General features: G+C 38.7%; 1 protein-coding gene across 1 annotated transcript in view; it reads left to right on the forward strand.

Annotated features, from left to right (window-relative positions):
- The window catches only part of SYNE2 (spectrin repeat containing nuclear envelope protein 2), a 209,083-nt gene that overhangs the window by 87,991 nt on the left and 95,991 nt on the right, over nucleotides 1-25,101 (forward strand). The window contains exons 49-62 of the mRNA XM_086462965.1: nucleotides 118-2,224; nucleotides 3,782-4,101; nucleotides 5,103-5,247; nucleotides 5,989-6,201; nucleotides 6,585-6,850; nucleotides 7,645-7,801; nucleotides 10,517-10,672; nucleotides 13,478-13,618; nucleotides 13,947-14,129; nucleotides 14,681-14,818; nucleotides 16,173-16,358; nucleotides 17,828-17,950; nucleotides 19,928-20,110; nucleotides 24,018-24,143. Coding sequence (XP_086319091.1) covers nucleotides 118-2,224; nucleotides 3,782-4,101; nucleotides 5,103-5,247; nucleotides 5,989-6,201; nucleotides 6,585-6,850; nucleotides 7,645-7,801; nucleotides 10,517-10,672; nucleotides 13,478-13,618; nucleotides 13,947-14,129; nucleotides 14,681-14,818; nucleotides 16,173-16,358; nucleotides 17,828-17,950; nucleotides 19,928-20,110; nucleotides 24,018-24,143 — 4,444 coding nt within the window. The remainder of the gene's footprint in view (nucleotides 1-117; nucleotides 2,225-3,781; nucleotides 4,102-5,102; nucleotides 5,248-5,988; nucleotides 6,202-6,584; nucleotides 6,851-7,644; nucleotides 7,802-10,516; nucleotides 10,673-13,477; nucleotides 13,619-13,946; nucleotides 14,130-14,680; nucleotides 14,819-16,172; nucleotides 16,359-17,827; nucleotides 17,951-19,927; nucleotides 20,111-24,017; nucleotides 24,144-25,101) is intronic.

Below are 25,101 nucleotides of genomic sequence, written 5' to 3' on the forward strand. Positions count from 1 at the left end.
AAGTGAATAAAGTGAGTGAATCATTTTCTAAACAGTGAAATTCTTTTTTTAAAAAAAACATATCTAGTTTATGTTTTGGGAGGAATTTTTTTTTAATGCTACTCATATTTTTGGCAGGGGTCCTATGAACAACACAGTTCTTCTGGAGAAAATTAAGGCATGCATAGAGTCCTTACAAAAAGAAAAAGATGTCTTAAACCAGTTGAAAACTCAGCAAGAAAGTTTATCTGAGCATTTAACATGCATGGATAAAGTGTTAACTGAAAGCCAAATGAGGCAACTGGAGCAATGGTGGCAACACATGGAACAAACAGTGCAAAAGAAATACGATCAAGTGGTGGCAGAAATCGATGAATTTAACCTGCTTATGAATAAAGCACAGGACATTCAGAGACTGATAGAAGAACAGTGTTTACAAGCAGAGTTATATTCCTCAGCTGCAGGAGAAGCCAAATACCCTGTACTTTGGACCACAGAGCTACAGGACATTAAACATGGTCTTTCTCTATTAAAAAGAAGGATTGAACTGCAGATGAAAAGAATTTGGAGTGATCAAGAGAAGGTAGCTTTGGAGAACTCTATACATGATTTGCAGAGCAAATTGGAAGCGTTATCAGCACAGCAAACTCCTCGAGAGGATGTTCAGATCACTGGTCCTGCTCTCATGAAACACGAAATGGTGAAGAGGCTGAAAGAAAATATTTCATGGGTCAACGATTCACTGTCCTCTCTTGATCAGAAAGCAGCACTTTTCCCCAGTGATGTTAAATCACAGATCAGAAGTTGTCAGCTTATGAACACAGACATTCTAAGCAGAGAGCCTGTGATTGTGTCACTGGATTATGGGCTCCAGCACATCATTTCCAACTTGAAGCCAGAGGAGATCTCTGATATGACCTTCCTTTTACAAACATTGCAGAATTCATACAAGGCTCTTGTTTTAAAATCAGCTCAAAGATTACAGCAGCTAGAGCTCCAGCTGGAGGAGAGGCAAAGACTTATTGCAGAAATAGAGAAAGTTCACTGTCAGCTTCGAAATGCTGAGATGCTTGCCAGGCCCGACATGAACCAAACCAGCACATGGGCAGAATTAATCAATCAACAAGCCATTTTAAAGGAGATTTTAAAGGACGTACAGGAAATAGAAGGGCTTATCTCATCCCACTGTAAAGAGAGTCAGATCACAGCTGGGGAACTCAGCCTGTCTGAACAACTGTTTTTGACTGATCAATTAAGAAGTCTGAAGAACAGAGCAAGGAAGACACAGAGGCAAATTCAGAGTAAACTTCATGAAGTAGAAAAAAAGATAGCTGTCTGCAGAGAGTTTGCTGGAGGAATAACTTCATTGCAGCAAGATCTTCATGATCTACAGTATAGTGAAATGCATCTGGAAGACGATGAATTATTAGGTGCCAAGCAGGAAGTGAAGGATAAATGCAAAGCACTTAAAGAAAAAGTGTTAGCTTTTCAGTCCAATTTGTCACAAATAATGAAATACAAAGAAATCTTTGAATGTGTAGGTCTAAAGTGGGACTCACTGCAGCTGGATGAATTGCAAACCAATTTCTTTAAAATTAAAAATAAAATTAAAGGGAAGATAATACGCTTTGATAATGTTGTTAGGGAATGCGATAAGGTTCTAGCATTGCTAAATGAAATCCAGGCTGTGACTTCCACAGTAAGAAAAGAAGCTAACTTCCTAAATGATAGCTCTAGTTCTCCTTCTCAGAGTCTTCTATCTGCACAGATTCTGTTTCAGACAGTTCAACAAATCTTGCACTTAATCCAGGAGGTAGCAAATCAAATAAACAAAAATGAGGTCTTTGGTACACTGTTCAAAGACTCTAAGAGGAAAGAAATAAAGAGCTTGGAGAAAGATGTTGAGGAATTGAATCAGTTTCTTCAAAACTTGGTCTCTGATCTCGAGTGTGTAAACAAGGAAGATTTCCAGAAGGAAGTAGAACATACATTCCACATCATAAAGCATATTCAATTAGAGCTCCAGCAGCCGCTTCTGTTAGACATAAAAATAATGCAGTATGAAAAGATACGATGGGAAGCAATTCAGAATATGATGCAAGCAAAGTTTTCTGCTATTAAATGTAAAATGGAAAAAGAGAGGGAAAACCAAGAAGAAAAATCTCTTGCTGCTGATATAGAAACAAAATTACAGACACTTCAAGATCATGAAATACAGCTGAAGATAGACATTGCTGCCCGTGTTGTAAGTATATTTAATAAAAGTAAGGCATGGCCATATGTCTTTTCCCAATAATTAGATTAGTTGTCTGTGACTGTGGCATTTATATTTTCATGACTTACATCCTCCTTTTATTGTAATAATTGAATTGGCCCATCATCATCTCTGCATTGGTGGATATGATGGCAATCATGATAAGAACCTAAGAATACAAAGAAATTAGTCATTTTCAATTTTATTATAATCAAGCAGTAAGGATTATATCAAGCTTGATATAATCAAGGACTGGGGATTAAAACAATAAAAGAAAGGTAAAGGGGAGGAAAGAAAAGTTTGTGATGAAGTATTGAGCTGAAGAGAGGCTTGGTGCAATTGTCCTAGAGCAGTTGTGACAATGATGAAAAAAACGGAAGTTCCTTGTTTCAACTATAGAGAAAAGGCTTACTAGTTGGGAATGATCAAGGGCAGTAAAGCACAGATCAAACCAATGTGATCAGGCCTCAGGAAGGGTGAGCAAAGGAAAGGCAACCAAGATCCAATGCTTTAACACAAGTATGTAAGGCATTGCTAAGGCTTTGCTGGAGAATTGACCTGATTTTTGATGCCTTTGTCAGGAAAGGTCCACTCAAACTGAAACAGATGTGTTAGAGGGATGAGGAATGTTGAAGGCAGTTAATAAAACAGAATTTGCTCAACTTGGTAAGCTGAGGGCAAGCGGGAAATCTGGCTGAGAAATGTAATTAGGCTGGAGGTAGACTTAATGGATGGAAAAGGACTGCTTAAGCTAAAGGGCAGTGTTAATAGAAGGAATAATGTAACAAATATTAATAAAAAAAGTTAGTGAATAAATTTGTGTTGGAAACCAGAAGAGTGGTAACCTTCATAGCAGAGAAGTTCTGGAGCTGTGTGCTGGTCAAGAAGACCTGTGCCCTGACTGCCCAAGAGATCAAGGGATACAAATGAGGAAATAGGAGGTAGTAGCTAATAGGCTCAGCATCCCTGATGGACTTTTATGGTCCTGCTACCAGAGTTCCTGGTTTGCTGTGCTTCATCTTCACTGCTTGGGTATTGTGTGGGAAGCACAATGCCAAAGTTTCTCTGCCCTGGGGGAATCCAAGAGCTGGCAAAGTCAAGCATCATTCAGTGTATAAATACATACCAGAAGAAGGTTTTGCGGGAAGTGGTTTGGCAAGGCATAGTGGAAGTAATCCCTGAAGCAGAATACATCATCAACATGTGAGCTTTTCTTGTCTGAACAGGACATATACTGCCATGTCTATAAGGCATGTTATGGCTCTTGTGTCCTGCCATCCTGATCTCTGTACTTTTCCAGTGTTAGCAGTACCCTCATAACCCCTGTTCCTATGGTTGAGGGCAATCAATCCATGGGTTACAGCACTGCTCTGTGACTACCTAGGCAGCAAAGTGCATTTGCCATGTGTCCTCCCTCACCTCTTCAGGGCAATTCTAGGAGCATTGCTCTCAAAGACAGCCAGGTATGAAATTCTGAGAAGACCATTGGGTGATCCAGAGGAGCACAGCAGTCTTTCTTGATTTTTCCTTGCTTTTTAACATTTTCAGAGTGCTCTGGAGGAGGCATGTAAGACTGTTGAGCTTTACACCAACGCTGTTCAGACGGCTGCCAGGTTCCTTGAGGACTATGAAGCTCAAGTCCAGTCTGCCGCAGCAGAGCTCGGTGGCTCAGAGGTCTGTCAGACCCCACAGTGGAAACAAGAGGAGTTCAACTCGGCAAAGGCTAACATAGAAAACCTGTGCTCCAAGCTGAAAAACCTAGTGAAACCAGAAGACAAAACATGTCTGGAAAATGCTTTAACAGAACTAGTCAATAAGAGTTTGGCATTAAGGGAGAAGGCTCAAAGAAAGGAAGCTGATAAACAGAGGTAGGTTTAAGATATCTTCCTAGATCATGCTCCTTATTATGAGAAATTTGACTGATAATAAATGCAGTGTTGTTTCTGCTCTGATAGAACCAGATAATTCAGCAGAAGGAACTGTAGGCATTTCTACTGTTCCCAGATGTGATTGTGATGGAAGGAACATTACCAGACAATAAGCATATTGCTACTAATTTACAATGCAATGATTTTTGTTATATTCCAAAAAGTATGTATGGGGCTCAGCTGAGGGTCATAGGGTGCCAGAATCAGAAGAAAGCACATTTCCACAGTCTGTAGTTCAGCGCTGCTGCAGTTTAGAATAGTTTTCAGAGCGACCCTGACACACGTCTTCCGTAGTCTATTCTGATGGCTAGAGAAAGCAAAGAGCAAAGACGCAGGCCATAGTTTCCTTCCTTTAAATATAGGTATGGAAGAGATCTGAAGGGCCTTCAGATACATATACAGAAAAAGTTTGGGAGAGAGAGAAAGGGATTTTTAGATCACTTGCTCATGATTCAGTGCTTCTGGTTCTATCGAGCATAACCTTAAAATCTGGTTTGATAATCAAAGAATAGGATGACTTTAAAGGCTTTGATAATAGGGAAGAGACAGTAAGATAGAAATAAGAAATTGGAATTGTACAGACCACACATTGTAGGGATGAATAGAATGTGTGTTACAAATCGGGAACTAATTTTTGGGAATGTCTGAGGAAGATAGAGACTTAGATCAAAACATACAATTCTTTGGAGCAGCTCCATGGCTCATATGTGGATATACATACCTATATTTCTTTACTTCTGGGGCATTTGTACCTGCATCTCTAAAGTCTCTCAGATATTGGACCTGAAGTGTTTAACAAATGCTAACTGAAGATAACTTGCAAAATAGTGAGGACTACTAGTTCAGAAGAAATTTTTTTTATTTTATTCTAGTGGGCATTATGGTTGGAGAGAGGAGCAACCACAACAAATTTTAATTGGTCTATTAATTGTTTCCTACAGGTATTTTGAAAAATACGAAAACTACATGAAAACCAAAGATCAGGTGTGTGATAATCTTAACAAACTGGAAAAGGTGCTTAGACAGTCTTTGTCTCAAATACCAATGTCTTATAAAGAAGCTTTGGAGCACTTAGAAGAAAGCAAGGTAAGAGGCTCAGAAGAACTTGACAATCTCATGCAAAACTGTGGTGCAGCTATGCACGCTGTATGATACCGTAGTAGAAAGAAGTTAAATTCTATTTATGTATGTATAAAACCACAGAATGTATTTATATACCTATAAAAAGACCAGATTATAATAGGCCCTGTAAAATGAGTACATCTTATTGCTGTAGAAATCAAACATAATGTGTGCTTAAAATACTATTGCATTTCTGTTCAGATCCCTCATTGCTGCCTTGCAGGACCAGGACTGATCAGATTTCTAACATTGTTGTTGTTTTGCCTCGGAAGTGAAAATCAGAGAATTTCCAGTTTCCTCACCCAGGACTCTCTTGCTGCCTCCCCACCAGACCTCTGCTATAAACAACCTCTTTGCTGTATTTTCTTTTAGTACTCATCATATTACAGGCATGTCATTTTATATATCTGTAACTCCTTCTCATTTTTCTTCTCTTCCAAATAACCAGAAAGAAGTAAGAACAATCTAATTGCCTGGGCACCCTGTTCTTCTGTTTGTTTTGTTTGTTTTATTTATTTGTTTTATTTACCCCATCTTTCTCTGCAGTCTTAGCCAACAGAATTCTATAATTACAACCGTATTTAACCAACTCAGCGGAGTGATTGCCATTTTGTTAGAAGATCCTCTAAATCATGTTACTGAATGCTTCGTTAGCGCTTCTGACTGTATTGTTTTGTTTATTTACTTGTTTATTTTTCCTATAAGATTTTAGTCTCCAACATTGACTCGGCTGAAGATGATCTTGTGAAGCTGAGGAAGATCTCTGGAGAGCTGATGAGATTATGCAGAAGTGACAGGGCACTGGGCAGGATTGTAACAGTGCTGTGGGAAAATTGGCTGGATTTGCTTGAGGCTGCTAAAGGGCTGGAAATTAACTGTGAAGAACTAAAGCAGGAATGGAAATTCATCAATGAAGAGGTGAGTTGCTCAACAAACTTAAGTTTTGGGGAATGTGGTAGGGATGAGGCCCTCAGTAAAATGGCATGTAAAGGGCTGAGATCTGTGCAGAACATCATTTCCCACCCACAGAATGGCCAGTTATCCCCAGCCCTTCTTGAACACAGAGTCAAAAATAATGGGGATATTTATAGTACAAATTCTCTGAACCCAGAACAACTCTGTGTGTGGTTATGTGCTTTGTTAAAGCAAACTCAAATGTTCTGGCACACGTCAGAGGTTCAAGTTCTCTGGCTATGTAATTCCCAGTATGTAGTCATGCATATGAGTAAATGAATAATGTAACTTAAGGTGACAGAATAAAAAAGCACTTTATCTCATGCTTTGACGTGCTGTTTACTTAGCTGGAACGAGAAACAATAATTCTTGATAAGCTCCAGGAAGAACAGCCAGAAAGTCTTAAAGAGAAAGAAAAGGCCACCAGAGAGGAACTGGTAGAATTACTAGATTCCGTGAACTCATTTGAGGAAAACATCAACCAGCAACAGCTCCTCTTACTCTTGCTTCTTCACCGAATAAGAAACATCCTGAATACATCTGAAAATACTGAGGCAGAAGCTGCCCTTCCCACCTTATGTGAGATAAAGGCAATGCAGGATCGCTGTAAAAAGTAAGTGGTTTAGATTTCTGTTGAAGATATGACACAGGACTACTTATAAGCACAGTGTTTTATTGTGTATTAAAGAATATATGAAAGCTGTAGTGCACTTAAAATGATAGTGAATGCCCTACTGTGTCAGACCAACGCTCCATTTAACCCATTTGCTGTCTCCAGCATGGGCAATGGGAGATAGTAAGTAGTTAGGGAGAAAACCCAAGCCTGGCCATATCGTGTGTAGGCTGCAATTTTTGTTCAAATTTAGAAGCAATCAGAAGGGATGATGGTTGATTTTGGAGGATCCAAGCTCTTGTGAACTTTAAGGAGATGTTTGGATCTTCCACTCTTATGAAAATCAGACCTTGTGCTTTTTGCAACAATGAAACTTTTGTTTTACTGAGTGCTACTGTTTAAAATTTGTCTCAAATACTTTTTGCAAATCTGTGATTGTACTTGCCCTTCCCCATGCCTGCTTTTTGACCTGGAAATCTTTGTGAACATCTTCTGCTCTGCCAGCATTTTCAGATTCTGAGAACCTCAGCTCTGTTTGCTGTTTAAGTATGCATGCTATCTGATTTGGTCTACCAAACATAATTCGTTTAGCAATATCTGAAGACTCATTTTTGAAGAAATTGAGACAATAAAGGACAGAAACTCAGTGAATTAGTTACAGAAAATGTGATAATAGAGACAAATGTGGTTCTATATATATAACAAAAACATTTGTATTAAGCATGCTCTTTGATTACTCCTACTTAGTGTAGGAGTCTAACACTTAATATGTTCTTGCTGGAAATCTTTCATAGGTTGTATGAAAAGACTCAAGACCATAAGGATTCTGTACAAGCTGAGATTCAAGAGAGGAACAAGATCACTGAAGAAATAAGTGCTGTGACTAATGCGTTACAGAATGCTTCATCTGTGTTATTACAAGATGCTACTGGAAGGGCAGGACAGCTGGAGGTTGGTAACAGCTCTGTTATTGTGTGGGGACGTTTGGAATATGGTCTCTTTTACACTGGGGCTTAAACTTGCTCCAGATGAAATTAGTGACAAAGTATATGCATACGCACATTGACTTTAAGAGAATGAATCTGGCTCTGCAGAATACGACTGGCCCTGCCATGTTCTTGGTTTGCATTCCTCTCCCTCTACGTTGTCCAGTGAGCAGTCATAGAAGTCTTTCCAGGTTGCAGAGTTTTGCAGCCAGTGGCATGCCTTTTAGGAAGGACTGCTTAGTGTACATCCTGTGCCTCTTCCCCCGTGTGTACCCAGCCAGGGCTGCCTCAGATGCTCTGGATTTGATGTCACACATCAGGTGATTAAGCTGGTAAATGCTTTTTAGAAATTGAATAGTGATCAAGACCACAGTCTCCACCAGCAGAAACCAGCACTCTGCAGCAACCCAGTCTCCATTTCTATCGTTTCCATATATTCTTGTTATCCTTCTTCTTGACTTTATGAAATGGTATTATTCCTAGCACCTCCTGAATGTGGGTTTATTTATTTATTATTTTAATTATATTTGTTTCAATTTAGTCTTATTGTTGTTTATATTACTATCTTAATTTTTAAATCTTGATCAAATATTTATTTTTAATTATATTTAATTGAGTCATCTTTTAAGTATGGAACTTTATTTATTCTAGCCTACTAAGGTCTATTACAAATTTGGGCTCTCTGCTGAGTGTAAAAACTAGTTGGGGGTCCCCACCATGTATTTTATTTAGAAGGTGGATGCTTGGAGCTGGGAAAGGGCTAGGAAAACTACAGAAAAAAGTACAGAAGCCAAAGGCCATGGTGGCAGATACAAGCATGAGAGAGAAATGTTAAGTACATCTTGTGGAAGTTCTGAAAACTCATGTGGCAGCATTGCTGTGGTGAAACCTTGTGGATTTGTTTGAAAGGGCTTGTGTTTTATTGAAAATTATTTAGAATTAGAATTTAGAGTTGGGTGTGCTCTTTTACCGAGTTCTTTGTATCCAGGAGGAAATGTTACCACTGTAGGTGCTTGATGCCTGCTCTTTTCCCTCGCATCCAAACTGTGCTACTCTGAGTATGCAAAGGTGAGTTTAGACCTTGCTCCTGTTCCTTCTTCAAATCGGAGCAATCAGCACAAGAAATGTTAGCAGCAACACGTCAAATGATTTCTTTGTAGCAGTATGTCTCAGCAGGCCTGTTGCTCCTCAGAAGATTCAGCTGAAAGGATTGAAAGGGTTCCTTAATTTTACCTAATGCAAACACCAGTAAGCCAAAATCTGTAGGGCAGTTTCATCCCTACTTCCAAAGAAGACCTAGTTTCTATAAAATCTACAGCATTATTTGGGGCTCCATTGCATTTATTGACTGGAAATGTGTATTTTACTTTCAGAGGACAAATCTAGGTTAGTCAGGTGGCAAAGTTTTAACTCACCAACATAGATGAATATGCAAATGAGAAGTGATATCATCTAGTCCCCTAGGAAAAAAATTGGGACAGTCTTGACAGGCATCTTGCTTTCCAGCTAAATAATCTGTGAAATGTGAACATGCATGCATATACAGAAACCAGTTTGCAGAGGCATGCTTTGCTTTGGAGACTGATGTTGCAACTGATTCTTTCAAGTCAGGGAATCTATAAACTCTGTAAATGTCCGCACAATCTTATTTGGGCCATGTGACAGCAACAGCCTTCTCTGTGGTAGAGTGGGGCACACAGCAGTTTCAGTGGTTTAAGTTTTTTACTATCAGACCCAGTTGTCATGGGATGACAGGAAATGAATCAATCTCAGACTCTTACATATTTCTTCTGTGCACTGCATTTGTGCGAGGAAAAGATTCCCAAGTGAAGACTAGGAGTTAATGGATTATAATTACCCCTGATCGAAAAAGAAAAATATGTTAATTTTAATGTCTTTCTTTGCCTGGTAGGAGCTTTAGATCATTTTCCCCAATAACTTGAGTTAACATTTGAGTTTCTCAAACAGCTGAGCATTAGGAAAAGGAACCATAAAGCAAAGGAACATAACTTTCCAACTTGAAATTCTAGAAAACCTTCAAAACAAATGAGTTTCTTCATTCTTTCTACAAGAGGACTTAGATCAGATTCTATTTCTAGGCCACAGGCTGTAGACAGTTGTTCAAGTTTCTTTTATCTCATAAAACCTACATTCTTCATGCAGAACTGAAAACTACTGTTTCAAAAGGAGCCTGCTGTGCTGTTCTGCATAATTGCCTGAAAGCAGACACTTCAGCTTGAAACCTGTTGCTTTTTGTGGCCTTTGTGTTGTTTACAATAATGAAGGAATGAACGTGGCTATTAAACGTCTTTCAAAGAGAAAATGCACTTTTGACAAAAGGGAGAGCACAGAGGTTAACATTTAATCGTAGGAGCACTTCAAATGCTTATGTCTCTATACCTGTCAATAAACATCAGTGCGTCAGCTGCCTGACATGGAGTAGTATCAAGTTTAATTAATTCTTACAGGTTGAAAAGCATCATTTGATTAAATGAGTGAGTATTTCTCAAAGTTAATCTGCTTGCAGCGGTAGTCAATTAGGTTTGATATCACAAAAACTACTTTTCCACATCATAATAGTGGTAGGAAATATAAACCACTACATGTATGTATGTATATACGTGCACATGCACTCAGTAAAAACTGGATGAAACTGCTGAAGTTATTCTTAATTTTGTAGGAGGTTCAGAATGTGATTGGTAAAGAAAGTCAAACTCTAAAGGATATCATGGAGAAACTCCGGATCAAGTATTCTGAAATGTATACGATAGTTCCTGCAGAGATCGAAACACAGCTGGAGAACTGCAAGAAAGTATTGCAAGACCTAGAGGACAAGGTAACTGTTGATGTAGTTTTCATATTTACATTTTCGTAATGTATAGATAAGTACAGCAATATTTGAAGAATGTTGTAACTATAAATTTCAACTTGAAACGTTGATTATTTTCATTTGCATTTTCCTCTCCATGAAAATGTATGTGTGAGGAAAGATTCCTCATGTTAACTGTCTCCTTTTAGAATAACCTTACAGTAAGCACTATGAATATAATATTTTTCTTTTCTGTTGAAAGAGGACATGGCAGAACCACTAGCAATAGTCTTGGGTGTGATATGCATCTTGTCTTCTATCCAGTCTGATTGTTAAACTGAACTACTATTCAAAGTTGATGGGAGGTTTGTATAGCGTAGCTGAGAACATACTTTCAAAAGTGAGTTAAAAGAGGACTTTGAAACCAGTTGGAGTTTTTTTATCTAATTTGCACACATGGTGGGGTATCACAGCACGGTTCATTATACCACCCCTTGGGGCATGGTTGCATTCCTTTAAAAGCAGGCAGGGAATTTAACTAAGTGAATAACACTGCCTTGGCTTTTTGCAATGTTTTCTATCTACAGCGGGTATAAACAGTTAACTGAAAGCAAAATTAAAGGAAAATAGAGTAATACTGTAAGTTTGGGGTCAGATTTTAGCCTGGTATAATTATTATCATTGTTATTTATTCATGTTACTTTTAAAAAGAAAAAATCTTTCAGTTCTCTTATTTCAGAAATAATAATATTTAATGCTAATTTTAAAGGCTAAATCTCAGTTAATTTGATAAAACCTGAAAGTTTAATAAAACAATTTTGAAATCCAGTTACTTGTTAGTATCTATCATATTATTCATTCATTTTGTGTTGCATTTAGAGACATACTCATTACAGCTTGTTAGTTTTAATTTGGTTAACTTTGTAGTTTCTGTTTCAGAATGGAACCCGTATTTTTTAGAACCAACAACGGGGCAGGAGAGAGAAGGGAATTAAAACAGTATTTATCCTTTGGGGTTTTTTTTGTACTTCACTGTTTCATTTACTGAGATAAAAGATTATCCCAATGCACACATTACATGTTGGAGCAAAAGAACTGATCCTGGAAACTAGATAATGTTTGCTTTTCAGGTTTAGGTAGTGGAAAACAATGTAAACTGTCTTGGATTTTTTTTAGGTGCATTTAGGAAACACAATAAATCCTAGTGGAACTGGAGATCAGTTTAGTTGCATACTAGGAGATCCCACCATGTGCTGAATTAGCTTGTCATATTTTAATGGCATTCTGCTTTCTTCTAAATCTGCTAACCTAAAAATGCGAACAAATTGTACTTCTGATGCCATGCACTTCATGTGAAAAATATTATAAATTTATCCCAGTAAGATGTCTTACCCTACCAGTGACCAGAGCATTGAGAGATGCAGCGTTTTTTCTGATGCAGCGTTTTTTCTGAGTAAAGATGTGAAGTCTGTGCTTGGGCTGCTTTCTCATTTCCAACTGTGTCACATCGTTCATACATGATTCTCTTCTATTTTGGAAACCAGCTTTACAAACACCAATAATTTTTCATGTTTCGTATACTCCAGGATAATAGTAATGGTAGAGTTTAGTGATTACAGTCTGAGTTCTTTTTTACAAGGAGTCTTAGGCACTAAGTACAGGCTGGACTTCATACCTTTTTTTGTATAAGCATGAGTATTTGAGAGGAGCACTGTAGTACTTTTTGCTAAATATTTATTTTGATTAATGCAGTTTTATCAATACAAGACCTTACTATGGGTGTTATTATATTGGTCTGACACTACATGTTGGAATCTATAAATAATAAATAATGTTAATAAAAATGGATAAATAATTTATTAACTAAGTAATGATCTTAATTCCTCTTCCCACCAAAAGGATAAAGTGTTTCAGTATAAGGAGCTTCAAACCAGAATAACTACCAAATTAGAAATCTTTTGCATCAATGCAGCATAAAGCTGTGCAATATGCATATGCCCCATAAATCCTAGGGCTGCAGGACACAAAGAATTTAACATGATTTAACGATTTCCTGGTGTTTGGCTGACCCTAATAGCTAGCAGGGTTTAGTAAGACAAGATGTCACTTTGGGCTAAGTGCAAGCACTTTCTCAGTCCCTGCACTTCATCTAGTCTGTAGTAACCTGGTACCTTACTGTGTCACGCGGTTCTGTGCTCAGGCAATTACTCAACTTCAGTTTACTTGAGAGTTTTTGTGTTTACATAGAAAACCAGGCCCTCCAGTGTACCGATTTTTCATTTCTATGGAGTTCTGTAGTGTATAATTAAGTTCCACATACTTTATGGGGCTCAAAGCCTTTTATTTTAGTAATAAGTCTCTAAATCTATATTTAGAAATTCACTATGTATTGATGCACTTTCATATTCCCTTATTTCTTACATGGAAGTAGTAGCTGTCCGCTGAGACATAAAGGTGACACGCTAGGTTTCTTGCAGCATGAATCTAAATGTCACGCTTTCCACAGTGCAGTATGATTAGCCTCTGTTACAGCTTAGAACAGGGGCAGCTGCAGTGAAGCGCCCAGGGAGCTGAAGCGTCTTATTGTTTGTTTCTTCAGGGATTGCCTTTCTTGACCAGTCATTTTTAAGTGAGAGGAAATTATTGAACAACATGTAAACATTGAACCTGCTCACGGTAATGCTTCTCCCTGCAAGTGTGATTCCATTCCTGTGTCTTTAAGTGACTTGTCAAGAGAAACATAAAAAGAACTTGAGTATTTTTGGTGAGGTGGTGCACAGAAACAAGCAGATCTTTGTAATCTCTCGTATCGTTTTCCTTTTACTCTGACAGGTTAGCTTTGAAATCTTGCAGAGCTCTCCTCAGTATGTGCTGAAGAGAAAAGCAGAAACTATTAATAATGGCCTTCAAGCTATTGAAAAGATGTTACAGCAGAAGAGTGAAAACATTGCAAAAGCCAAAGAAGTTCAGAAGGTAATCTTGCCAAAAAAAATTCGTGGGTGCTAAAAGATTTTTGGTTGTTTCTACAGAGGTTGGTGTAGCAGGAGTGAAAAGTGGCCTCCATTCATTTTAAGTCTGTAAAAGGAGAAGTACAAGCAAGCATTTACCTGGTGAATATTACCAATTCTTTCTCACAGGAGAATACGTGTTTTTTTTCAACCAGTAGAGGCAGAGTGTTCTGTTCTTGTCATATCAGTTCTGAAATCTTTGCAATTCCACGTGCCCCACATGAAGAACAAATAACACTGCTGCTACCTTTGAGCCTGACCTTATATTTCATTTCCCCTCTCTCCACATGCAGCAAATCTGGGATCTGCTGGACCTTTGGCATTACAAACTCAATGAACTGGATGCAGAAGTACATGATATAGTAGAGCAGGACTCCTGCCACGCACAGGAGTTGATGGATATCTTAGTGACCCCCCTTCAGCAGTACCAACAGGTCTCGCAACTCGCCGAGCGCAGAACTGCCATTTTAAACAAGGTAGAAGCAAATGTAAAAGTTTAAAAAAAATCACATCTTACAAAAAGCAAAATGAAGGCTTTGCATAAAACATCCTCAAAGGCTCTTGAATGAATAAAGAGTCAAAACCTGCTGTAGTTGTGTTGGTTTAGTGTAGCTAAGAGTTTCTGGAGTGGCAAATGTCACCTCCAGCTGCTACCCCAAAGGACCGGCTCTGCACCATGGTTGATGGGGGTTAGTGTGGGGAATTCATGCCCCTGGATGGGTGATGAGGTGATTCTCTGTGACTCTGCTAATGGGCTACCTATTAAAGTAACATTGCCATATAGATTGCAACAATGCTCCTGTGAAATGTGAACACATAAGCCCCAAAATTACCTTTGGTTAGAGGAGGCAGTCTGAAGTCATGAAACTGTTTCAGAAAAATTGTGATCTGTATTTCAGCGTACTAATCGAACTGACCTTGATGAAAATGCATCCGGTTTCTTTTATTCTTGTCTGTGGATGTGTTTATTCTATACAGTGAATTGAAATGCATTTGTTCTTTTTTGTAAAATCCTGTCGTTTCCTAGGCTGCCAACAAGATGGAAGAATATGATGAACTCTTGAAGAATGTGAAAGTTTGGATAGAAAACACCAACTCCTTGCTAAGAGCAGATGCTCAAAATGACTCTGCAAAAAGCTTACGCAAACATACTGATGACCTTCAAGTAAGTGTTAATGCAGATATATGGTCTTGTTAGAACTGGTTGCTCTGTATGGACACAATTTTGCATTCTTAAATCTTATTGACATAAATAATTTACTGTTTTCAATAAGTCCTTTAAGTGAAAAATAGGTACAGTTGACACTCATAAAATATAGATAGATACTTTTCAGTATTGGACATACCTAGCGCATGATAGTGCTGAACAGGAGTACATCTATCTTCCAAAAATGTGCGATTGTCTTCTGTTACCCTATTGTGTGGCTATAATCAGTTTATACTGCCTGAACATGTATGGTTCTTTCTGTATTGTGTGTATGTGATCCAAAAAGGGTAAAGTGGTATTTTGGTGTCTGTGTTAGATGGAAGCTTTGAAGTGAATTGTGATTTGGAAGGCAGTTCTCACTGTATCTTGAAGGTAATTCTGACTGGTAATTTTAAGAATCAAATGTTTGTAATATTACCAGAAAGATTAGGGCCAGGCAAGTGCCAAGAGGATTTCTGGCAATTTCATATTTGAAATTTGAGTTTTCTATATGCCTGCTCCTCGTATTAAAACTAATAAGAATTTCTTACAAGAAGTAGCTGGCTGTTCTGGACTGATTTGTTACAGAGCTTGTAGCCACAATGAGGAGACTGTGATTTCTAAAATCTGTGAATGTTTTTGTGACAAAAGCGTATTGTCTCCTGTGTTGGGAAACTAGTGCGTTTGGAAATGCACCCAAGGCTTGCATTAGAGACATGCGTTCAGTCCTTTCCTTCAGAGGATCACATGCATTTCTTGCTATCCTCACTGTTCTTCGTTAAGACATTCACTGTAATTAATGCAAAAGCTCATCCAGTTAGCTGCAGGAGATGGGAAGAATCTTTCCATCATGCACAACTGGACAGATATTTTCTGGAGCATTTTGTTACATCTGCTGTCTGCAGGGTGTTGGGCAGAAAACTCTTTTCAGGTGTCTGGCTGACATGTCTTGTTCATGCACTTGGGGTCAGCCTGACCATGGCACAGGAACTGGAGAGGAATCTTCTCCAGGATCTCATACTTCTCTTTTTTTTGGGGGGGTGGGACCTCTCTCTAAGTTTGAAGTCTTCCTCTTCATGCCTTTTGTCATACTCATGTAGACTTATTTTATCTAATTGATTCCCTTAAAATCATGGCATCAGTCTCTCAGTTTTCTGCCTGCAGTTTGGTTCCTTTAGGGGTGAAATATTTTAGTCTGAACTAAGCTTTTGGGAATATATGCAATGGTCAATGACATACAGGAAATTCAAACTGATTCCTTCTGGTCTTAACCTCTGTGAAAAGTTTACGTTCACCATTGGTAGATCAAACTAAGCTCTTATTTTGTCTCCAGATGGCTTTGGAAGACTTGGAGCAAAAGCAAAATCTTCTACACAGTGTTTACTTGGAGCTGGAGGAGCTAACACCAGTCTTTGAAACAGACAGTGTAATGCAACAACTAAATGAAATAGATGATCAAGTAGCAACTTTACATCATGAGATAGCAGAGATTCTTCCACAGATCCAGCATGTGGCTGATGTAAGTTTGGGTGATCCTTAAGTGCCTTTTATTGGAGCTTCATCATATGTTGTGAAATACAGCTGCTATTGCCTGCATAGACAAAACGTGTGCTGGTTTTAGTAGATGTGCCAAGTGAGGAAACAAATTGTTTGGAAGCAAACCATTAGAAGGTGTTTGGTATCTAATTAAGCTGTTACCTTCAGGAGTATTGATGAAACTCCTTGTTTAGGAGGAGAAATTCAGGGCTTGTTGACTGGCAAATGAAAAGGGCTTATCTTGCTGGAGGGTAGGGCTCCTATTCAGAGGCACCTGGACAGGCTGGAAAAATGGGCTGACAGAGAAACCTCCTGAAGTTCAACAGAGGCAAATGCAAAGTCCTGCACCCAGGAGGGAACAATACAGGCAAATAGCAATATAGACTGGGGGCCAAACAGCTGGAAAGCAGCTTCACCAAAAGGGCTGGTGGTCCTGGTGGACACAAGTCTTGCCGCAAGAATGCCAACAGCATCCTGGGCTGCATGAGGAAGAGTGTAGCCAGGAGGTGCATAGGAGCAATCTTTCTTTTTGGCACCCGTGAGATCATACGTGGGTGCTGTACTTAGGTTTCCCAGTGTAAGACATAGACATACCTGGAGCGAGTCCTGGAAGGCCACCAAGGCGGTCAGGGGCCTGTAGCACAGGATGTTGGAGGAAAGGCTGGGAAACCTGGGTCAGTTCCGCCTGGAGAAGAGACAGCTCGGGAGTGAAGGAGGCAGGTATTGCTGCCGTCTACTGCTGTATAATGGGAGCCTACAGACAAGACAGAGCCAGACTCTTCTTGGGGTGTGCAGAGAAAAGATGAACAGTAACAGACCCAAATTATAACAAAGGAAATTCCATCTACGTATTAGGAAGGATTTTTTTTTTGCAGTGAGATTGCTTGAAGGGAGGGCTCAAAGGGCAGTTAAAATCCTCATCCCAGGAGATACCCAAATCTCAGCAGGATCAGGCTCCAAACAACCTGCTCTGACAGGCACCAGAGACTTCCCAAGGTCCTTTCCAAACGAATTTATTCTCTGACTCTGTCTCCATGAGAGTTCACAAGCAGCTATACGGTATGTGGATCCATTTTCCATCTGCCATAAGACTTCACACAGGAAGCTGCAACAGTGTAATTAGACCAGTTTCCTATGCTGATAACAATCACCACTGGAAAAGTGTCTTATCACTACTGGTAATTTATAATCTGACTTTCCAAGGATATTTCAATTCTGTATTCAAAGTTTAAGATGGACCAGGTGACCCTAGATACTTAATTTCTCCAGAAGCTATGATGATACATAATTTATAATAACTAGCCTTTTGATTGGTAGCGTCCGTTAACATACTCTGCATATGCTACACTTGTTTTTCAGTATTTCTATTTAAATTTAAATGAAAGGCAGCAATGCAAGCTGGCTTTGGTATTTGTACTATCAACAAATATTCTCTTTGTTCCCAAAATCCAGGAACTGGATGCCATTGAATCTCATGTGAAAGTGTTTGAGAAGGACATTGCCGAAATGAAGACAATCCTGTCATCAGAAGAGCTATTAGAATTGTCTCCTAAAGACCAGCTTAAACATGGACAGGTCTGTGAAAACTCCTATATAGGCTTTTTCCCCTATATATTTATGCATAAGTTAGCATAAATATGCTTTCACAAGCATAAGGCTGTTTTGTGACTGCAAACTACCACGAACAAGTTTTTAGTATATGACTTTGAAATGTGAGTATCACACAAATTCTAACTCTTGGGTCAAACATTGAAAGTATTATTTCAGTCATGGTTTCAGCTGCATGATTCTTCAGTATCAAGTAATGCAATCCAAGAGGAACACAACAGTTGGTGCAAAGGACCTGATAATCTGTGTTGTATGTGTCTTGGGGGCTTTGGACTGATCCAATAAAATGGACATCCATTAGTGGCTGGGTGTCTCCAGAAGCTCTTCTGGGGAGTATCTTCTGCTTTAGTTTCATTTGAAAGGAATCCAGTTTGCATGGTCCAAGACAATTGCTCAATGTAAACCCTAAGGTGAAACAGTTGGGAGATCCCTTTGAGAAGCACAGTCATGGTTTGAACAAAATGTGTGCAATTAAAGCACTATTGAGAATATGCCCATAGAGAACTCGAGTATGTAACTTAAGCACACGTTGTCAGACATACCTGCCACATTTGAGTGTCTTTGTTTTTGGAAAGTTTATGGCCTGACTTTCAGAGACACTTGATACCTATCACTGTACTTAGCATCAAACAGTAGGTAATCTGAAAGTCTGAAAATCAGGCCCTATTTTTCAAAAAATGGAGGCAAAATTGAGCAGATGTTTCTGGACACCTAGGCTGGAGTGACTTACCATAAAACTATTTCATCATGCAGGGACTTCACTGCAAAGATACCTTGGCCAGATGGTTTTCCTTTCTCTGCTTGAGCTAAGTAAAGAAAAGCATTATGGTATCTTTTATACCACATGCAGTCCACATTGTTAGCTGGCTGAAATGCAAAAAAAGCATGGGTTCAGCTTCAGGGGATTAAAATGTCACCATACCTCTCATAGCTTTGTTATCCAGAGAACTATTTTGCAATGGCTGCATTATATGGAAAAACTAAAGTAATATTTCTTCTGGAAAAAAATGCTGACCCGACTTCCTTACTTTATATTGAAGCCTGGTTAGTACGCTAATAACAAAAAAATCCTGATACAGGCTGCTTACGAATGAAAGAATAAGCATCTCTATTCCAGTTGAGGCCTGTTAAAATGAAATCTTCTTGAGAGGGAATTTAACAAAAAAAATAGTAATTAAAAGGCTCAGAGGTGGTTTGTATTTGTATTTTTTTTCTTCCGAAGTTCCCAGCTGAATGAGGTCTCAGTAGGATTTCGTATTTCTTTAGGAGAACCAAGAAGTTGTGAGTTCGTATTATCATTCTGTCTTTCCTAAGTTGATCACTGAGTCTTCCATAAAACGTGTATTGTGGTATAAACCTGCACATTTCTGTTCATCCAAAACTGATAAAGGTGATTGTGAATGGTGCATCCGCTTGGGGTGTTGTCTTTGACAGGAAAGCCATCTTCAGAGGCTTCCATCCTGGTTAATCATTTCAGCGATGTTGATAAGACTGTTTATAGGACCGTCATAAAATGGCTAGCCTTAACATAGGACATTTCATGGCTGGTTTGCATCACAAAACAGAAAAAACATTCGGCTAGAGTGACACCAAAGGGTTTGCACCAGTTTTTTAACTGTCTTCACTGCCAAAGATGTGCTACTTTGAAATGATATGCTTAGTAAATAGTAACTAATCTGAATGTGACCCTTTTTTTGTCACTGTGGAAACTTTATGTATGTATATGCAGAAAAAGCAGAATTGTAAATGTAAGTTATATCTTCCTCTTGGTTTAGACAGCCTCACCATGGATTTTCACTTATTTGTTCCGAGAAACATATTCTTCCATCTTAAATGGGAAACTTGCCAAAGAGAACCCTTACAGATCATGACAGCAGGATAAATTTTCAGTGTTGATTTTTCCAACTCAGTATCACATCCATCATATATTCTGTATCCTAATAGGTTATACTTGGCCATATTGGTCCCATGCGGAAGACCATTGTTCGTATACAGTCCTATGAAGAAGCACTTCAGCTACCAGGGGTGAAAATACAACCTTTCTCAGCCTTCCAAAGAGCAAGACAACTGTTGAGAGAATTGAAGAAATTAGAAAAAATTACTAAGGAACAAAATGACCTACTGGAGGTAATTGATTTTTTTTTTTTTTTTTTTTTTTTACTGTCACCTAAACCAACTTTATTTTGTAATAATTTTGTTCACTAGACAATATTGTTTTCACAGGCATATACACACACTATGTCTTCTATGTAATGGTTCGGGGATTTTTTTTGTACTGCTTTTTTCCTGGGCAATTTGATACTAGTCACACTGGATAGTCCTGAAATTAATTTCAGTTTTCCAATTCAGTCACAGCTGACACCACGCGTTTTAGCATATTGTAGAAGAAATGAAGACTGAAGTGTCTTATGACCCAGGTTTGCACAACTGATGAGTGAAGTCCAGTGTGATATGCAACGTTCAAGTCCTTAAACTTACCTTGAACATGGAAGTTCTTTGTTGGCAACCTAATCTGTCTATCAATCTATCTAAGGACAGAAATTGCTAATGATTAATAGCAGAAAGTCTTTTACTAAAGGTGATCTTCCCAAATCAGTGAGCCATGAAAGTGACCATTTTCTACCGCTGTTGCTTGGTTAATTCATTGTTTTGAGGCAGGCCATCTCCTGCCCTCAGAAGGTCCCATGCAAGGATGTGTCTGCATAAGTGAACGTGTGACAGGGGCTTGGAGATGCTGTTGGCCAGACCAGGTTTGGAAACAGAAGTGATACAGCAGGATCGTTGTGACACATGGCTGTAGGGGAAGGCAGTGCCGGTGGGGTCAGTAAGCGTTAACTCATGGGCGGTATGAGTTATGAAATAGCTATGCTGGCTTCAAACCTGAAGTAGTATCTCTGCAGCACTTCACTGAGCAATGTGGTTGTACCAGCTCAGGAAGGTTTTAATTCAGGAATATCTGTGTCATGCTCCATTGCCTAGGGTAGAAACACTTGGAGGCAATCTGGAGTTCAGTTACGCATGTTCTCGCATCAGCTGAGGTATGAAAATTCTCATGTGACCCATCCATTTCTTGGCAGGATGATAGCAGCACCTAGAAAAATTATACAATATCTTTGGTGCTTTCGTTTTCCAAAGCTATTAGAGTAAAGCAGAGTGCTGTAGAACATGTAACTTCTTACTGGGTATTTTGGAGGCCAGGCTGACACAAGTTGAAGGTAAAATGTTAATCTCAGTCTTTGATTTTCAGTTTGTGAAATTAAGAGCACCCCACCAAAAGAAAATCTCAAGCATGCTACATGAGTAAAGGAATGACTATGTGAGATCCGTATGATCCCTACAATTTTTTTTTTAGTCCATCCAATTTCTTATGTCTGAAAAATAGATGTGGTAAAATTTAGCTTTTTCAGATTAAATACTTGAGAATTTTCAAAACGTTTTAAAACCATCAGAAATAGGGTGCTTTGCCATTATAAAGTGTTAGCATGAGACTTCTAACTGGTTTATGTGGAGCATTAGGTCAAGGTTTAGCTTTTTCTCCTTTTTGAAACAGCTGTAACCATTTTTACTCAGCATTTACCTTTATCTTATAGGCATCCAACAATCTGTAGCTGAGTGAAGTTTCTTTGTGAGAAAACAGATTGGAAAAATTGCAATTCTTGGCAGCTAGGATATCAAACTGTGCAAAAAAAAAAAAGATTTTCCAGTCCTGTTGAATAGGTTGAAAGCAGCAGTACTACAATACAAGTCTAGCACCAGCTAAGACATAACAAAGGATAAATCTGTTAAAGGATGGCATTTTGAGTGCTGCGTTAGAAAGGCAGTAAGTATCCTGATAGAGAGGAAAGCAAATAGGAGGCAAGCTTCCTGTACAAATATATACATAGTTATTTTTTTTCCCTGAGGATTAGTTCTGAAATTGTAGTGTTTGGATGTGTTTGCTCATCTTGCTGTCTGTGATGCACTAGGATATTGCACTAGTAACTTTTGTGTAATTAAGTTGCAGTCTAACACCTGAAAACGTGTAACAGAAACAAAACCTATAATAGGTAGTGTAAATGCTTTGGGGCAGGATTTTAGGTGACTTAGGTGTTGAATGTTGCCCTCTGTTTTTTGTTGTGGCCTATCGAGTACCACACCCATCACTACCTAAGTAACGTCATCAGGAAGGGGAGCTGGAAGCCAAAGCTGCTTCTACTGGTTTTCTGTGGAAGACAGTGGCAGTATTTGCATATTTGATGATTTACTGTGCTCATTTTCAGTAAGCTCTTCCGTAATGAATACAACGCCTGCCTGCATGTACACTACAGGCCGGTGGGCCTTTTCCATGGGTAGGTCTTCTAGTGTTACCACAATAGGAAAAGTAAAGAGCAAATGTTAAGCAGGAAATAACTCAAAAGAGAAACAACACTTCTAGGAAGATAATCAGTCCCACATATATAGTAACATTTATTTATATTAGGAAAAGGATAAAATAAGATTTTTTTTCCCCTCAGTGGAAGGCAGGGAACAGATGAGTTCTCTTCAGGCAAGTGGCTATATTCACATATTGGTCTGTGACAGAAGACATTGGAGTTTGTGTACAAAATATTCATACTCTTTAGTTAGTCAAGGAAATTTGAGATAGTATGCATTTTAGCTATTACTGAACAGTCCGATTTATGTGGAAGTGAAGGTATAGGTAAGAGAATCTTTCTTTTAGAAGGATTTTTAGTGTCTTATTAAATCTGAGCAGAAGACCTATTCTTTTTTTTTCCTTCTCTGATTCTTTAGCTATGGCATTAAGATTATAGGTCATAATTAAATATCTTCCTCTCCAATTTGGCTTTTTTTTTTCGAGTAGGGAAAATACTTTTTTCTTCCTTTTTACTTTTTTTTTTTTTTTAATTTTTACTTCCTGTAAGTAGTTAAAAGAAATCATTTAGAACCTTATTAGTTCATGTTTTATTGAGAGGGAGTGCTACTGTGAAGAAGTGACTGAAGAAGTGGCACTGTTACTGTTATAGCAGGAGAGTGTCTTTGCTCCGAAAGGCAGAGTCTGTGTGCGCTTTGCAGAGAGTCTTTTCAACCTGTCAGGCTGTTCAGGTGCTGCTGCCAGCAAAGTTCAAGCCTGTTGACAATAGGCTGCACCTTCTTCGTTGCCTTTTGCAGACACCTGAGGAATGGTCCTTAGATGCTCTTTGGTTCTCAGCCCATGAATCGGAAAACACAGAGCCACCAAATGTTTTGCAAATTAAATGTTTTCATAAAATATTCTGATTTGTAGATGTGACATTTTCTTAATTACCTGAGATGTCGTGACAGGCTGTGGCTCACAAACATGAGCAATGTGTGGGGGGACATTGCCGATTTCTGCATGAACAGTGAAGCATGGGGGTTGATGAGATTTTGCTGTCACTGTCAAATGAGTAAAAGTGAAATTGGCTGTTTATAACATATAATATGTTTTTCTATAAGCGATGTAAGAAGAGGAAGCTTGCACAAAGTGGGAATATTTGTTTTTATAGGAAGTATTCAAATTGTCAGATACTGTGGTTGGTTTATCCTCTGAGCCGCAGTGTCTGCCAGGAGTACAGCACAGTTCATTTTTGATGAGTGTAAGGCTGATCAGTTTTGAACAGCCAATAAAGACCTGAGCACCAATAAAAACCAGGTAGGCTTTCTAACTCGATATGAAACCCTGTAATTTCTTTTTTTTTTTCCCAACCTGTTCTAAGTTGTTGTGAATGTGATTAAATATGCTCCATTTGCATTTTATAGCCAAATTCATAGCTCTACTCTGGAGTAAGCAAAGATGTGCTGCTAGGCAGAATACCCTACCACACTTCGTCTTATGGACAGAGCTCTCTATTTGTCTTTAGCAAGTGAACAAAAAAACTTAGTGAGGATAGGGTTATGCAAAGTTAGCAGAACAGAGTTTCTTTTACATGTAGCTACAGATGCAAAGGAGGCTTCAGTACAAGTTTGTTCCAGTACTGACTAGGTTATTTCTGTACTACTTAATTCAAAATTATTGGTGAGGATTACTATTTCACAGGAAGCTGTAAAGAAAACAGAAGAATGTGAGCAAGAAATTGAAAAGTTGAAACAACTCTTAAAGAACCACTTGGTTGAAATATCACATGAAGATCAACCACTGGCTCAGAAGACGCATTGTCCAGAGGTGGGTTTCATTGATTTCTCTCATGTCTGCTACTTGTCCTGACTAACATTAATGATGATGCAGAGCACTGAGAAATAGCAGTGTGCTTCCCCTCTGCGCTGCAGTCAGGCAGGCAACTGAATGCCATAGTGTGACTACGCATACGTAAGTTGACGTACACCAAGAGGTATTAATATTAGTTTGCAAGTTGGATATACCTTTCATAAGATACTCCTTACTGATTTTGATGTGTCATTTGTATCTATATCAACTTCTAAGAAAAATTTAGAGTGTTGTTTTCAGGAAACAATATGCAGCACTGATAGCTTCCCTGTGCTCAGCATCCTGCTAAGGTTGCTGAGGTAGCACCTTGGGATAGTGCATAAGGAGGGAACCGAGCCCTTTTCTGATCATTGACCATGCAATGGTACTTTTGGTGATTCTGGTTAGGGTTAGATTCTTTAGACTGCTTTCCTCATCCTCACCACCAGACTGTTGTCATCAACTGATAAAGATGTGTTGCTTTTCTCCCTGCAGTCAGATGCTTTCTTTAATGGATGAATTGATTACTTAATGCAAAAATAAGATGTGTTTTAAGGACAGCACTGCAGAAGTCAGGAAGTGACTAATTAAGAGTAATAACTATTTCTAAAGCAACTCTGAAATGCTCAGCTTTTTGCAGTCAGTCACAGTAAAGTTACTACACATACATTGTACTTGCCTAATAACTATAATCACTTGGTAGGCTCCTAAGTACATAGCTGCTCTGCTTTCAGGTGGTTGGAGGCTTGATGCTAGTACTAAGCATGACTCATTTCCTAATTCTTACTTGTTTTTGTCTTTGAGTGTAGGACTTTATGTTTAATAGCTCTTGTTTTAGAAGAAAATCTGTTTCACAATTGTAACATTTCATGAATAGAAGTAGGCAATGGAATTGCCCATCTTATTGAGGGGCTTCAGAGGAAGAAGTGATGTTAGT

Source organism: Leptosomus discolor, chromosome 3, assembly GCF_034619465.1.
Source record: "Leptosomus discolor isolate bLepDis1 chromosome 3, bLepDis1.hap2, whole genome shotgun sequence".
In the NCBI taxonomy this organism is placed as follows: Eukaryota; Metazoa; Chordata; class Aves; order Leptosomiformes; family Leptosomidae; genus Leptosomus; species Leptosomus discolor.